Source organism: Stegostoma tigrinum, chromosome 35, assembly GCF_030684315.1.
Source record: "Stegostoma tigrinum isolate sSteTig4 chromosome 35, sSteTig4.hap1, whole genome shotgun sequence".
Taxonomy (NCBI): Eukaryota; Metazoa; Chordata; class Chondrichthyes; order Orectolobiformes; family Stegostomatidae; genus Stegostoma; species Stegostoma tigrinum.
In genome coordinates this window covers 21,739,878-21,756,295 of record NC_081388.1, presented here as the reverse complement: position 1 = coordinate 21,756,295, position 16,418 = coordinate 21,739,878, and the positions used below count along the sequence as shown (strand labels likewise).

The window sequence follows — 16,418 nt, the reverse complement described above, 5'->3', positions numbered from 1 at the left end:
AACTCCTTGGACGACATGTCCATCCTGGGCCTCCTGCATTGCCACAATGATGCTACCCGAAAGATGCAGGAACAGCATCTGATATTTCGCTTGTGGACTTCGCAAGCTTCAAAATCTCCCTTCTGCTGACCACTTCCCAAAACCAGCCCAGTTAGTCCCCGCCTCCCTAACCATTCCTCCCACCTCAAGCCCCACCCCCAACTCCAACCCAGAAACCTCATCCTGCCTCCTTGGCCTGTCCGTCCTCCCTTGACTGCCCTACACCACCCCGCGCCCCCCAACTCCATTCACCTTCACTGGCTCTAACCCTGCCTCTTTGAACTGTCCGTCTCCTCTCACCCTATCTTCTCTTTTATCCATCTTCTATCCGCCTCCCCCCTCTCCCTATTTATTTCAGAATCCCCTTCTCCTCTCCTATTTCTGAAGAAGGGTCTCAAACCAAAATGTCAAACTTTCCTGCTCATCCAGCTTCACACCGTGTTATCTAAGCTATCATTCTGTAAGGTGTTGGCACGCTATGATCTTAAGAAAGATCTGGTGCGGACCTGTGATGCCTCCCCATGGGCTTGTATTGCCTCATAGATGACCCAATGGATGCATCCAGGATTTTGGCCAATGTGGAACATAATTACACCCAGATAGAGAATGAAGAATTGGCAGTCATATTTGGAGTCAGGAAGTTCCACTGATATGTTTGTGGATGGACATCGGTGATAACAGACCATAAACACCTAATGAGTCTGCATAAAGAGGACAAGGAGGTGCTGCCCATAGCATAGGGTTGCATTCAGCAATGGGGTCTAATACTAAGTGTTTATAATTAATAGTGTGAACACCGTGTGGGAGACCAAGTAGTGAATGTAGAAGTATTGAAACAACTACTGGTTGAAACTCCAATTGAAAATTTAATGGTATTAAATTTTCTGGACACACTCCCAATCCCAATATCAGATTTTGGACACTGAAAGATTCAGTCCTGTCAAAACTGAAACAGCTGGCAGTGATGGGGGAAACCAAAGGGCTGTCACGATGAGAATTGAAACCTTTTTGAACCTGAAGAGACCAGCTCACAGTAAAGGACACCATATTGTTAGGGGAAGCAGGAGTGATTGTCCCAAGCAAATATTGCCACCTGATATTGGTTGAATTCCACTAGGGCCAGCAGGGAATCTCCGAAATGAAGATGTTGACGGAAAATTATATTTTGGTGGCCAGGCTTGGATGTACACATAGCCACATTGGTGGAGCAGTGCCAGGAGTGCCAACAAGGACCAAAACTACTGCCAACAACTCCTCCACCTCGGTGGGAATGCCGGGTAAATCTTGGGCTCAGTTGCACATCAATTTTGAGGTCCTTCCATGGGCTTCATGCTTTTAGTCATTGAAAATGCCTACTCATAGGCATGCATTGGATGTGCATAGAGTCCATTGGTCTAACATGGGAATGACGATATAGAAAAACTGTGTGCTTCTTTTTCAATATTTGGAGCCCTGGAAGTGTTGGTCACACATAATGGGCCATCGTTTACCACTCGGGAATTTAGGCATTTCTCAAAGTCAAATAGGATTCAACATGGACAGCTCCATACCACCCATCATTCAATGGCCTGGCAAAAAGAGCTGTCTAAACTTTGAAGGCAGGTTTGAAGAAATAGCCTACAGTCTTGCTGCATACCAAGCTGTCATGGTTCTTGTTTGGTTATAGCTCCACTCCACATGCAACTACAGGGATAGCCCTGGTATGGTTACTAATGGATAGAAGACTCTGCACCGGGTTAACTCTGATCTTCCAGGACCTGAAGTGGGAGGGTGAGATGGCATCAGGAATGCCAATGGCGACACAAGGCTCTACCAAGCGAAAGAGACTGTTTGATGCAGAGGACAAAGTTTGGAGTAAGAACCATGAAATGGCCCCTGCATGGGTAAGAGGCAAGGTCAAGACCAGTGATGTAGGTGCAATGGTCCTGAACAAGCACCTGGACCTTATGAAAGCCACAACTTCGCAAACGGTGCAGGAACAAAATGTGCTCTGCTCCCTGGAACAGTTGGAAAAGCTGCCAGAACCCTTTAGATCACCCTGTGCGTCAAGCGTTGATGAGTCCCCTGAATCAGAGGTGGACATGACAGATGTAGCTGCCTTGATGTCTTTGCTGCCTGAAGAAGAAAGTGAAATTCTACCAAAGCACTCCAGGTGCAAGAAGTGAGCTCCTGTGCTTTACATGCTGCCCGTATCATACGCCGGGTCAGAGGAACCTGACTCACTGCTAAAAAGCCCCGGGAGGCTCTCCAAGAAAAGAGACTTGGAGGGAGATGGATGTAGTGATTAAAATGATGTCAGCCAGCCGGACATCATAGGATATGAGTTCCCTGATTGGGTCTGTTAATCTGGTCTAATCAGACAACCCTGGCTGACAGATAAAAAGAGGAGAGTCAGAGATTCTACCACGATGGTAGCTGACTCTGAAGGGCAATACTAGAGTTAAGGACTGCTCGTATGTAAATAAAAGGTGACTTGATGATTGGATACCAGTGTCTATGGCGTTATTTCACCCAGGTGTTGACACATTCATATGGACGTTCTCCTGAAAATAATTGACTCATAGGACCACTCAGTTCAGTTATAAGTTGTGAAAACATGTCAGGGTTTTCACCATCCTCCCCAGCAGGCAGAGGGACAATGATGGCAGTAAACTGGTAAGGAATTGTCAAATCAACCAGGTTCCACCACTGAGGCATTTTACTAGCACTGGGATTAAATATAGTTTGGCTGGCCATTTCAAAAGCTGGGGAGCTGATTTGCATAACTGATAGCACAATTCAGGGCAATTTAACAGGACAGACTGTTGTTGGGGTGATTGTAAGCTAATTGGGGGCTGTCACACTAAAGCAACGCTGGTGACCATTGGAATCAGAGGCTTGATGGTCCAAAGAGGCAGCCATGGGCCCTTATGGCCCCATTTATCTATATGGAAAGAGTTTTCTTCCTGCTCTGATTATTTTAATCTTTTTAAAAATTACCCCAGCCACTGATGTATCCTGCATGTCTGTGCAGTAACCATGACTTCTCCTGTGGTACTACTGAGGCTTCAGAATTCCTTGAAAATTTTCCTACAGAGCTTAAGAAAACATGTGAAGAAAATTGTGAAGGAGTACGGTTAGGTTGAAAGATTAGGGTGATTTAGTTGGGAGATAGTGGTAACTGATGGATTGGTAGGTGTAGCCAATGTGGAAGTTGTAATGGTCTGAATTGGGGATGTGGCAGCTGGCAACTATTCATACTTTCTGAATGAGAAGTCATGTGGTGCTGAACACTTCATTGAGGGACAATGCTTGTCACCATGGACCCAAAGCAGCAGAATATTCTGTCTGATTCCAGTGGTTTATTACTGAATTTCACTGAGGGAGACACAGTGTCCAGTCCCATTATTGCAGTTCTTTTTGACTTAGTCATGAGGTTAATGACTCAAGAATACAATAACAGTCTCAAGATTCCAAATTCAAGTATTCCTTTTTGATGCAGTATTGAAATAAGCTCAATCATGAATCGAAAGTGAAGAAATTGTTGTTTTTATATACTGCTTCGTCACGCATTTCAATAAGACGTGTTAAGTAAATTATTCTCACAACCTCCTAAGTAACAAGGTTCCTTCACATCTCAGCTCTTAACTACTTGTTTAAGATTGTGGCCATTAGTTCTGGGGGCTCCACAGTCAAGGGAAATATGCCTTCAGCATGACCTTTATCTAACCTTCAAGAATTTTGTAAGATTCAACGAGATCGCCTCTTGTTCTTCTAGATTCTGGAAAATGCAGGCCCAGTCACCTTAGTCTCACATCATGGCAGAATGCAGCCAACCCAGGAATAATGAGGACCTTGGATAGAGTAGACAGGAAAAATCTGTTTTCTGAGAGGCCACATACCAGGGGGCGCAGCTTTATGGAGATGACATGGGGGTTTAGGGAAAGTTTGAGGAAAAACTTTTTAACACAAAGGATGGTGGCTGAAATTCTGACATGTAATGCCAACTTCAGGTTTTAGTCCAGCATTCTTTCTTGAGAGGTTTCTTGGTCTTAGTTATACTGTTGCAAAGATCTCAAGTGACAATTTTAAAAAGGATTACCTAGTAATAAAGCAGTAATAACAGATCATCAAGTCATAGATCTGCTCCATGTTCTCCCAGCATTGTCTCTTTCCATCCCATCAGTCTGGTTTCCATCCTGTCCTCAGTATTGGGACTCATTTTGTCAGTATTACAAATGATATTCCTTATGACTGTGATCACAGTGCAATACCCTTTGTCATCTTCCTTGACTTCTTTATAAGTCTAAACATAGTCAATCACTGCTCTCATTCTATCTCTTGTCCTTCAGCTTTTGCTGTGTTGGTGGCACTCTCACCTCCAAGTCAGAAAGTCATAGGTTCAAGTTCTACTTGTCTGACATTTCTAGTGCAGTGCATCAGGCACTGTGCTGCACTGTAGGCTGTGTAATCTTTCAGATTCAAAATTAAATCGAGGCCACATTTGCTTCTGAGGATAGATATAGGGAGTCCCCAGGACTATTTTGAGGAAGAGCACCTGTGGCAAATATAACCTAACTCTGCCTGATGAAAAGGGATATTTTATTTATTTGTTGCTCATGAAGCTCCACTATGAAATCATTTGAAGTGTGGTGTAGTGATGAGCTGTTCTGGATGCAGTGGACCTGTGGAACCTAAAAGATAGTCTTAATAGAAGGATTTTTTTTGAGGTTGATGAATTGCAATGCATTATTATTTGCTGACATTCTTTGTTCCTTCCGATACAGTTTTTTTTTAGCTCTTTATGTTCCAGAGAATCAGACAGATTGGATTTCAATAGTATAGTTAATCTTCCATGGGATGTGAAAATCATTCGTAAGGCCAACATTTATTGTCCACCCCAAATTGCCCTTGAACTGATTGGTTTACAGTGTCATTTCAGAGAGTATTTAGGAGGCAACCACATTGCCGTATATCTTTAGTTGCACGTAGACCAGATCAGGTAAAGACAGCATATTTTCTTCCCTAAAGGACATTAGTAAACTTGATAGCTTTTTAAAAATAATTTCATATGTATTAATTGAACTTAATTTCCACCAGCTGTTGCAGTGATGTTTGAGCCAGGTCATTATTCTGAGCATCTGGATGACTAGTCCAGTCACATTTCCGTGACATCATCAACACAACAAAATAGAACGTTTGTGTTGGAAAACAGCAAAGGATCAATTGTAATCTGCTTCAAAATATGATTCTAAAAGGAATTTGTTGTCAGTGTCTGAGTGAAGTTGTCCCATAATATGTAGATCAAATCACTCTTTCTGTGGCCTTCTGTTATTTTTTCTTCTCTACTTGATTAGTGCCTTTCGGCTATGCATCATTATAAACTTCGCAACAGTTAGAAAAATTGATAATTGGCATGGGGTGGCTCTTGTTTTTTGTAAGGCAGGTGAACTAAATCATACAGATCAATTTATCACATTCTTGGGTCTCCCTTCCTCATTTTTTGCATTCATAAATTTGAAATGCTACTGTTCATAGTGACTTTTAAAACAAAAACATTTAAATAAGTAAATAGAATAGACAGTACAGCTCATCAGATGACCCACTTACTCTAATACTGAGGAATACAGATCTGGGCAGCTCTCTTCCTCTCCTGATTTTGGCTCAGGCTGCAGTTTAGACATGAAATGATGAAATGTGCAGGTGTGATGGCGTTCACTGAAGTTAGTGCAAGTTTAGTTGTGATGTTGCCATGGTGATGTACTTTAATTGCAATCATTATTTGGAATTACTTCTAGTTTTGACTTAGAATTAGAAAATTAGCCAGCTGGACAGAATGCTAGAAGTACAGAGCTTGTATTATTGTGTTCCAGTAAGAGTCACCACCTGAAGAAGATGGACACAGAAAGTTCAAGGAAAGGGAACAAAATGTTTTTCAAGTTGCTAGGATGGTGGTTCTAGGTTTTAAACAGTTTCAACATTAGTTGGCACCTAAGTAACAGGAAATATTTTTCATTGTGGTTTTCAGTTGGATCCATTTCCCATTATGTCTTACATGGAATTGTATAAATTGTAAAATGAACTGTAACTGATTCGTGCTAATGCTTATTCTCCATGTGAGCCTTCCCACATCCCTATGAGCAAAGTATTTGAATCCCTTCTCCTTAGTGTATTTATCTGTCATAGAATCATACAAAGCAGAAGAGGCCCTTCAGCCCAACAAGTCTGGACCAACATGTGAGAAACACTTGAACCCATTTCCATTTACCAACACTTGGCCCATAGCCTTCAGTGTTATAACAAGCTAAGTGCTCATCCTGATATCTTTCAATGGACGCGAGGTAATTCACCTCTGCCACCTTCCTAGGCAGGACATTTCAAACCATCACCACTCTTTGGGTAAAAATTCACTTCATCAAATTACCCTGCATCCCTCGTGTATTTGTCGTCTATATAAGTCTCCTATGTATGACCTTGTCAAGGGCTTTGCTGAAATCCATGCAAACAGCATCAAATGCATTACTCTCATCTATACATCTGTTCCATCTTCTCAAACCATTCAATCAAATTTGTTAGACATGACATCCCTCTGACAAAACCATGCTGACTATCCCCTGATTAAGCCTTGAATCTTCAAGTGGAGATAGATGCTCTCCTTCAGAATTTTCTCCAATAGTTTCCCTACCAATGACATGAAACTCACTGGTCTGTAGTTCTCTGGCTTATCTCTGCAACCCTTCTTAAACATTGGAACCACATTAGCAGTACTCCTGCACCACCCGTGTGGCCATAGAGGAATTAAAAGTTTGGGTTAGTGCCCCGGCAGTTGCCTCCCTTGCCTCCTACAGCAGCCTGTGTCACAAGTATACTGACCTGGAGATTTGTCGGCCTTTAAATGCCAACATCTCAAATACCTTGTCCTTCCCTATGTCAATTTGTTCAAGCACTTGCAGTCTCTCTCCTCTGGTTCCGTACCATTATTGTTCTCTTTGGTAAAGACAGATGTCGAGTATTGGTTCAATACTCTACCAGTGTCATAGAACATAGAACATTACAGCACAGTACAGGCCCTTCGGCCCTCGATGTTGTGCCGAACTGTCATACCAATCTCAAGCCCATCTAACCTACACTATTCCATGTACGTCCATATGCTTATCCAATGACGACTTAAATGTACCTAAAGTTGGCAAATCTACTACCGTCGCAGGCAAAGCGTTCCATTCCCTTACTACTTTCTGAGTAAAGAAACTACCTCTGACATCTGTCCTATATCTTTCACCCCTCAATTTAAAGCTATGCCCCCTCATGCTCGCCGTCCCCATCCTAGGAAAAAGGCTCTCCCTATCCACCCTATCTAACCCTCTGATTATTTTATATGTTTCAATTAAGTCACCTCTCAACCTTCTTCTGTCTAACGAAAACTGCTTCAAGTCCCTCAGCCTTTCCTCGTAAGACTTTCCCTCCATACCAGGCAACATCCTAGTAAATCTCCTCTGCACCCTTTCCAAAGCTTCCACATCCTTCTTATAATCCGGTGACCAGAACTGTACGCAATACTCCAAGTGCGGCTGCACCAGAGTTTTGTGCAGCTTCACCATAACCTCTTGGTTCCGGAACTCGATCCTTCTATTAATAAAAGCTAAAACACTGTATGCCTTCTTAACAGCCCTGTCAACCTGGGTGGTGACTTTGAATGATCTGTGTACATGGACACCGATATCTCTCTGCTCATCTACACTACTAAGAATCTTACCATTAGCCCAGTACTTTGCCTTCCGGTTACTCCTACCAAAGTGCAACACCTCACACTTGTCTGCATTAAACTCCATTTGCCACCTCTCAGCCCAGCTCTGCAGCTTATCTATGTCTCTCTGTAACCTACAGCATCCTTCGTCACTATCCACAACTCCACCGACCTTAGTGTTGTCTGCAATTTTACTAACCCATCCTTCTACGCCCTCGTCCAGGCCATTTATAAAAAAATGACAAACAGCAGTGGACCCAACACCGACCCTTGCTGAACACCACTAGTAACTGGTCTCCAGGATGAACATTTCCCATCAACTACCACCCTCTGTCTTCTTTCAGCAAGCCAATTTCCTATCCAAACTGCTATATCTTCCACAATTCCATTCCTCCGCATTTTGTACAATAGCCTACTGTGAGGAGCCTTATCGAACGCCTTGCTGAATTCCATATACACCACATCAACCGGTTTACTCTCATTTACTCTCATGGTCACCTTCTCAAAGAACTGAGGTAAGGCTCACTGGTCTATAATTACCAGGGTTGTCTCTACTCCCCTTCTTGAACAGGGGAACCACATTTGCTATCCTCCAGTCGTCTGGCACTATCCCTGTAGATAATGACGAGTTGAAGATCAATGCCAAAGGCTCGGCAATCTCCTCCCTGGCTTCCCAGAGGATCCTAGGATAAATCCCATCCAGCCCAGGGGACTTATCTATCTTCACCCTCTGTAGGATTTCTAATACCTCTTCCTTGTGAACCTCAATCCCACCTCGTCTAATAGCCTGTATCTCAGTATTCTCCTCAACAACATTGTCGTTTTCTAGAGTGAATACTGTTGAAAAATATTCATTTAGTGCTTCCCCCATCTCCTCTGCCTCCACAGACAACTTCCCACTACTATCCTTGATTGGCCCTAATCTTACTTTCGTCATTCTTTTATTCCTTAAATACCTATAGAAAGCCTTAGGGTTTACCCTGATCCTATCCACCAACAACTCATGTCTCCTCCTGGCTCTTCTAAGCTCTGTCTTTAGGTCTTTCCTGGCTACCTCGTAGCCCTCAAGCGCCCTAACGGAGCCTTCTCATCTCATCCTAACATAAGCCTTCTTCTTCCTGTTGACCAGAGATTCCACTTCCTTCGTAAACCACAGCTCCCGCGCTCTATAGCTTCCTCCCTGCTTGACAGGTACATACATATCTAGGACACACAGGAGCTTTTCCTTGAATAAGCTCCACATTTCTAATGTGCCCATCCCCTGTAGTTTCCTTCCCCATCCTATGCTCCTGAAATCTTACCTGATCTCATTGTAATTGCCTTTCCCCCAGCTATAACTCTTGCCCAGTGGTATACACCTATCCCTTTCCGTCACTAAAGTAAACATAACAGAATTGTGATCGCTATCACCAAAGTGCTCACCTACTTTTAAATCTAACACCTGGCCAGGCTCATTACCCAGCACCAAATCTAATGTGGCTTTGCCCCTTGTTGGCCCCAGTGTCCTCTGGCTTCATCTACACATTGTCCCCATGGTCCTCAATGGACCCTACTCTTTCCATGGTTATCCTCTTCCAATTGATATAGAATAATTTGGAGCTTTCCTTACTTTTACTAGCCAGAGCTTTCTCATATTCCCTCTCTTCTTTTCTAATTGCTTTCTTAAGCTCCACCTGGGAGGAGATGCCCTAGTGGTATTGTCTCTGGACTGTTAATCCAGAGACCCAGATAATGTTCAGGAGACTCAGGTTTGAATCCTGCCATGGCAGAATTCAATAGATATCTGGAATCAAGAGTCTAATGATGACCGTGAATCCATTGTCCATTGTTGGAAAATCCATCTGGTTCACTAATGTCCTTTAGAGAAGGAAACTGTCATCCTTATGTGGTCTGACCTACATGTGACTCCAGACCCACAACAATGTGGTTGACTCTTAAGTGCTGTCTAGGCAGTTAGGGATGGGCAATAAATGCTGCCTAGCCAGTGGCACCCTCATCCCATGAATTAATAAAGAAAAAAAAACCCTGCACTTTCTGTACTCCACTAATGCCTCTGCTGATTTGTTCCCCTTGTACCTAATAAAAGCCTCTCTTTTCCTTTTCATCAAATCCTGAATGCCTCTGGTCATCAATGGTTCTCTGGGCTTGTAACTCCTTCCTGTCTCCCTGGAGGGAAAATGTTGGGCTTCTACTCTGTCCATTTCCTTTTTGAACCCCTCCTCCCAATGCTGTTCTGTAGATTTCCCATTAGTTGCTGTTCATAGTCTATCTTGGCCAGATCCTGCCTTATTTTACTAAAATCTGTTCTCTTCAGTTCAAACCCTTTTTCACAATTTGCCTCTTTCTTTATCCTTAATAACGTTAAATAATACCAAGTTGTGATCGCTATCAGTAAAATGCTCTCCCACCACCATGTCAACCACCTGTCTGGCTTCATTCCCCAGAATTAGATCCAGAACAGCTCCATCCCTTGTTGGACCTTCTACATATTGGCCTAAAAGGTTCTCCGATACACACTTCAAGCAATTCACTCCATCCAAGCCTTAGCACTCTGTCTCTCCCAATTAATATTGGGAAAGTTGAAACCACCTGCTATAATGATCCAATTGTTATTACATTTACATATCTTCATGAATTGTTCACAAATTTGATCTCCAATTTCTCGCTAACTCTCTCGAAATCTATATATAAACACCTAGCAATGTGGCTGTCCTTTTTTATCCTAAGCTCCACCCACAAGCCTTAATTCAATGTGTCATCCAAGGTCCCATCTTCCTTACTGCAGTTACAGACTCCTTAACTAATAATGCAGTATCTTCTCTTCTTTTACTCCCAAGTTAAACTTCTTCCAGCAGTACTGGCAAATCATCCTGTGGGGCAACATGGTGGCTCAGTAGTTAGCTGAGCTGCCTCACAGTGCTGGGGATATGGGTTCAGTTCCAGCCTTGGGTGACTAGGGTCTGCATGGAGTTTGCACATTCTTCCCATCCAAGTGTGATTCCGCCAGGTGTTCTGGTTTCCTCTCTCAGTCAGTCCAAAGATGTGCAAATTAGGTTGATTGGCCATGGGAAATTGCCCTATAGTGTCCAGAGATGTGCTGGCTAGGTGGATTAGCAATGGCAAGAATGGGGTTATGGGGATAGCGTAAGGGAATAGATCTAGGGTGGGAAGCTCTTCGGTGGGTTGGTGCAGACTCAATTCTTTCTGCACTATCAGGATTCTATGATAATTTCTGTGATCTTGCAAAAATGTTAGTTCTGCTTTGTATCAGATGCAGACTGTCCTGCTTGTACAGGTCCCACCTTTCCCAGAAATGATCCCAGTGATCCAAGAATCCAAAACCCTCCCTCCTGCATCACATGTTAAGTCACACATTCTTCTGCGCTGTTTTCCTCTTTCTGTGCTCACTAGCTCATGGCACCAGGAGTAATTCAGAGGTTACAACCCGAGAGGCCCTGCTTTTTAGATTACTTACTGCCTAGCTCCCTGAAATCAAGACCTTGTCCCTCTTTCTGCCTATGCCATAATACCAACATGAACCAGATCCTTTGCCTTGTCATCCTCCCTCTTCAGGATTCCTTGCAGCCATTCAGTGACATCCTGGACCCTTTCATCAGGAAGGCAACACATCACCCTGAAGTCACATTGATGGCATCCAGTTGTTTTTCTGACTGTTGAATACCATATTATTATTGCCCTTCCTCTCTTTGTCTCCTCATGTACAGACAGGCTGTGGTGGTACCAGAAGCTTGGCTCTGGTTGCATTTCCTGAAGGAACCAGTACTGTCAGCAATGTCCAAAATGTAATATCAATTTGTGAGTGAGACCCCAGGGGACTCTTGGGTTTCTTTTAAGTGCATCTATGCTGTTATACCACTTGCCACAACCATTTCTTATGCTCCAGTTGTCCACATTTTAACCACATTTTGGGAAAGTAAATTTCTCCTGAATTCCTTATGGATTCATTAGTGATTACCTGATATCTATTACATTTATGACTCCTGGTTTTGGCCTCCCCTACAAGCAGAAATCTTCTGTCTTTATGTTATCGGTCAAAAGTCTTCATAATATTGGAGACCTCTACATAATTTTAAAGTGAGATCAATTCTGGTTTTTAAAAAGGTGGATCAAATCATGGCTGTGTAGGTAATAGAAACACTGAGGGTGAATGTGGCAGAGACTAAGGTTTTAAAAACTCACCTCTCTCCACTTTCTCTCTCCTCGTTTTCTTTCACTTTGAGAAAAAAAAGGGCATATTTATGAAAACAACTTCTGTGGATCTGGGAGAGAAAATTGTTGAATACTGACAGCAAAGGGACAAAAGGGAGAAAAGAATGCAGTTCCTGTGCTAATACAAGCTGGCAACTAACTTCATTGTTTTGTTTTTACCTTTCAGAGCAATGATGCCTTAGGAAACACCTGGAACTGGTTGTATTTTATCCCCCTCATCATTATTGGCTCTTTTTTTATGCTGAATCTTGTCCTTGGCGTCCTGTCAGGGTAAGTTGCTCTTGATGTATCTATATTTTGCTTTAGAAGATTTCAACCCTGAACTTCTGGATCATTTGCGTAATGCTAAAAAAAGAGATTGTTGAAGTTTTTCAGTTTACATACAACAGATAGACAGAAGATAGCCAAATTTCAAAGATAATAGCAATGTATATTGTTTGAGAAGCAAGGTGCTGATTGTTTGGCCAGTGGGCTCTGATTGGTCAAAGCTTTGAGTGAAGAATGTACCAGGGAATAGTTACTGCTTTATTTTTCGTTTAAACATTTTCAAAGAAGTTGACCTTGACAAGCCAAGATGTGCCATTGCGAATGCATCAGGGAACAATTACCCCCAAACTTCCGTGCTTTTGTTTAATGGAAAAAACACAATGCCTGGGCAAACTCCTTTTGCCTGCAGAGGACTAGACCCTACACATAGTAAGCATAGGTGAGCCACATTGTGAGCCTGACGGACTGTTTTAAATTGGTTGTTGGTATGATCCTTGGTATACTTAAGATTGTTGAGTAAGTCCGACCCAATTGCTGATTCACATCTGGTGTTGGACACTATGTTCTGAATTTTGGCAGCATGGAGAGTTGAGTGCAGTCAGTACTCTGCCTGTTGTGAGTAGCAAAGGAATGTTCTGTTTGATATGATCTGCCAGATTATTGGACATACAGCCTATGCATTTGGCATTGTACCAACGCTGAAATTTATATACTGCTTAACTCACTTGTGTGGTAGGCAGGATGTCTGTTTGGCCAGACAGCCTGTTAATGGACAATACCAGTTGTGTTACTATTGCATATTAGTGGCACGCAAAGGCTAGCTTTTCCTGTTACTCAAATTTTTAATGCATCTTACCTTCCAAGATAGTTGGAGGAAGATTGGATGCTTTTCAGGAACACATGGCAGCCATGGGCTGATTCATCAGTTTGAAATAATCAAGAATTAACCGTTATCTGTAGCTGTTATCCTACAGAAGAGTTTTAATGTGCCTTGTTTCGGCATCAAGCTTGCATGGTGAGTAAATGGTTCATACCCTATTTACAAGGTTACAAGTGCGGCCAATCTTATAGCACATAGACCTGTAGAAATTTCAACAGAAACGTTGACCAGTAAAGTTTGGCTTGCATTTATGATCTGGATGAAGGGACTGGGGGCATTCTGGCGAAGTTTGCCGATGATACGAAGATAGGTGGACAGGCAGGTAGTACTGAGGAGGTGGGGAAGCTGCAGAAAGATTTAGACAGTTTAGGAGGGTGGTCCAGGAAATGGCTGATGAAATTCAATGTGAGCAAATGTCAGGTTTTGCACTTTGGAAAAAAGAATACAGGCATGGACTATTTTCTAAACGATGAGAATATTTGCAAATCAGAAGTGCAAAGGGATCTGGGAGTGTTGGTCCAGGATTCTCTAAAGGTTAACTTGCAGGTAGAGTCCGTGATTAAGAAGGCGAATGTAATGTTGTCGTTTATCTCAAGAGGGTTGGAATATAAAAGCAGCGATGTGCTTCTGAGGCTTTATAAAGCTCTAGTTAGGCCCCATTTAGAATACTGTGTCCAATTTTGGGCCCCACACCTCAGGAAGGACATTCTGGCGCTGGAGCATGTCCAGCGGAGATTCACATGGATGATCCCTGGAATGGTAGGTTTAGCATCTGATGAACGGCTAAGGATCCTGGGATTGTACTCATTAGAGTTTTGAAGGTTGAGGGGAGATCTAATAGAAACTTACAAGATAATGTATGGTTTAGAAAGGGTGGACGCTGGGAAGTTGTTTCCGTTAGGCGGGGAGACTAGGACCCATGGGCACAGCCTTAAAATTAGAGGGGGTAAATTTAAAACTGAAATGAGACGACATTTCTTCAGCCAGAGAGTGGTGGGCTTGTGGAATTCATTGCCGCAGAGTGCAGTGGAGGCCGGGACGTTGGATGCCTGCAAGGCAGAAATCGACAAATTCTTGATCTCAAAAGGAATCAAGGGCTACAGGGAGAGTGCAGGGAAGTGGTGTTGAAATGCCCATCAGCCATGATTTAAATGGTGGAGTGGGCTTGATAGGCTGAATGGCCTTACATCCACTCCTATGTCTTATGGTCTTATTTGACTGCAGCAGAGAACACTTTAATGGATTTCCAAATCAGGATGTTGAGGAAAGAATTTGTTAGGTTGCTGGTGTCAAAATTGTAAGTGCCACACTGGTTTTAATGGGGAGAAACTGAGCCAGAATCAATGTCTTCAGCATAAAAACAGAGAAGAACAAATGGAGAAAAGTTAGTGATTGTAACTGTGGACAACAGGCAGACTATGGCTTACAAGAAGATAATGATCACAAGTTTTAAGATAGCTGCAAAACATTTTGGGATTTGTTGGAAGGAGGAAATTTCACTGCATTTTTGTTTTATTCATGTTGTGCTCTATCATTTCATAAAACCCAGCACTTACCTGATTTATCAAGCAAGGCAGCTATTTCCTCCTGTGGTTCTCTTGAAAAAGTTTTAAATTATTTTAAGAGCAATGAGGAGTGGAAGATGATAGATTAAATGGAACCCATAGCCATTGTAACAACTTCAATTGACATTAGAATATATTTCTATGTTGATGCTGAATCTTCAAGGGACGCAAGGCTCAATGGAGGTGAGCATCCTTTGAATACTCTCCCTCCCTTTTAGTTTCAACTCACGATTTTAGGACTGGTTGGAAAATCAACACAAAATAACTGGTTACTTGCTGAGCTTCTGACTTCCCTGATTTGTTTTCTGACTTCATTATTTGACAAGCCTTACCAGTTCTTTTCTCTTGTCAGAGTGGGGGTCACTGTGCATTTGGTGTTGACAGCAGTCAATCTATGTAAAGGTCAGAAATGTAGCAGAAGGGGAAAGTGACACCCTACCATACATAAGGTCTTCAGAAATTCCTCACTCCTATTTTCCCTTTCCACTCATGAAAGCATTAACTCTTTATTGGGGACAGTTCCTTTAATAAAATAAGTCATAAATTACATTCTTCGTGTACAACTGAACTGCATCACTTCAAACTTCACCAGTGTTCACACAAAGAGAATTGTTAGCAGGAGTCAACAAAAAGTGAGCAAGGATGGGAACTTTGGCTGATGTCTTCTCCCATGAATTTTCCCCTTCTAGAGTTTTCAAAAATCTTACAAGGAAGGACAAGAAAATAGTGGAACAACTGACCAATGAGGCTTTTTTTTGTTCCTTTTTTCTTCGAATGTGGGAAAAATTAGAAAATGTATTTCTCTGAAAAGAGAGTGGATCTTGGATCTACTGTAGCACTTGTCATTTTCCCTTAAATGGAAGATTCCAAGAAAATGACCGAATGGAGTAAAGAATCACAACCTCTGTAACTTCTCCTTTGGCATTAAACTCTTTCATCTGTCTTAGTACTGAGATATGATGAAGCCTGCAGCCCTTGTTCTGGTGGAATGTAAGCTGCGTACCTGCGAATGGATTACTGCACTTTGGTATTGTTTGATAGTGCTGATGATTAGGGGAAGGCTGGTTGGCTGGTTTATGCATAATATTCCACTTTGTCAGGGAGTTGTCATAACTTACACTAGAATAACTTGACTGCGGGAGCGCTAATTTTCAGGTGTTCATCACTACAATAGGATAATAGGGTGTTGCTAGAGCGTTTAGTCTTTGTAGTGAAATGCCACATTATGTCATGTAGGGTGAACTGAATCATTCAGTTACCGTTGTCTGTGATGGGAATTTAGGGTCATGCTGAATAGCATCACTGCCTCAGTTCTTTTGATTGAGGGCTCATGATTGACATGAGTTGGCAGAAGAGATGTAAGGGGTCAGAGAGGTTTAGTGCAGCAATGTATGTTGACATGCAGGATATGAGGGATCATAGGAGGTGGAAAGAGTGGTATAGGTTGTCATGGGGGTAATGAGGGACTTTGGGGTGGGTGTGGAGTTGCATAACTTGGCAAATGAGTATTAGGCGCCGTGGAAAGTGGGACAAAGTCACAGGTTGACGTAGAGGTTATAACAGGTGGACGGAGAGGCGTACCTTGCTTTAGGATGTCTGTGGAATCAGGAGAACCACTGTTTCAAAATATCTTCCAGTCTGTCCATAACAATTCACAATTCCCCACCCCTGTCCACAAGATACTGTTTCTTTTTTGGTAGGGGGTGGAGCGGCC

The 16,418-nt window shown here is 42.6% G+C and overlaps 1 protein-coding gene across 4 annotated transcripts in view; it reads left to right on the top strand.

The window, feature by feature from the left end:
- Nucleotides 1-16,418, top strand: part of LOC125447460 (voltage-dependent P/Q-type calcium channel subunit alpha-1A-like) — a 606,466-nt gene that overhangs the window by 288,295 nt on the left and 301,753 nt on the right. For all 4 annotated transcript variants that reach the window (XM_048521818.2, XM_059639809.1, XM_059639808.1 and 1 more), the window contains one exon: nt 12,159-12,262. In XM_048521818.2, coding sequence (XP_048377775.2) covers nt 12,159-12,262 — 104 coding nt within the window. The remainder of the gene's footprint in view (nt 1-12,158; nt 12,263-16,418) is intronic.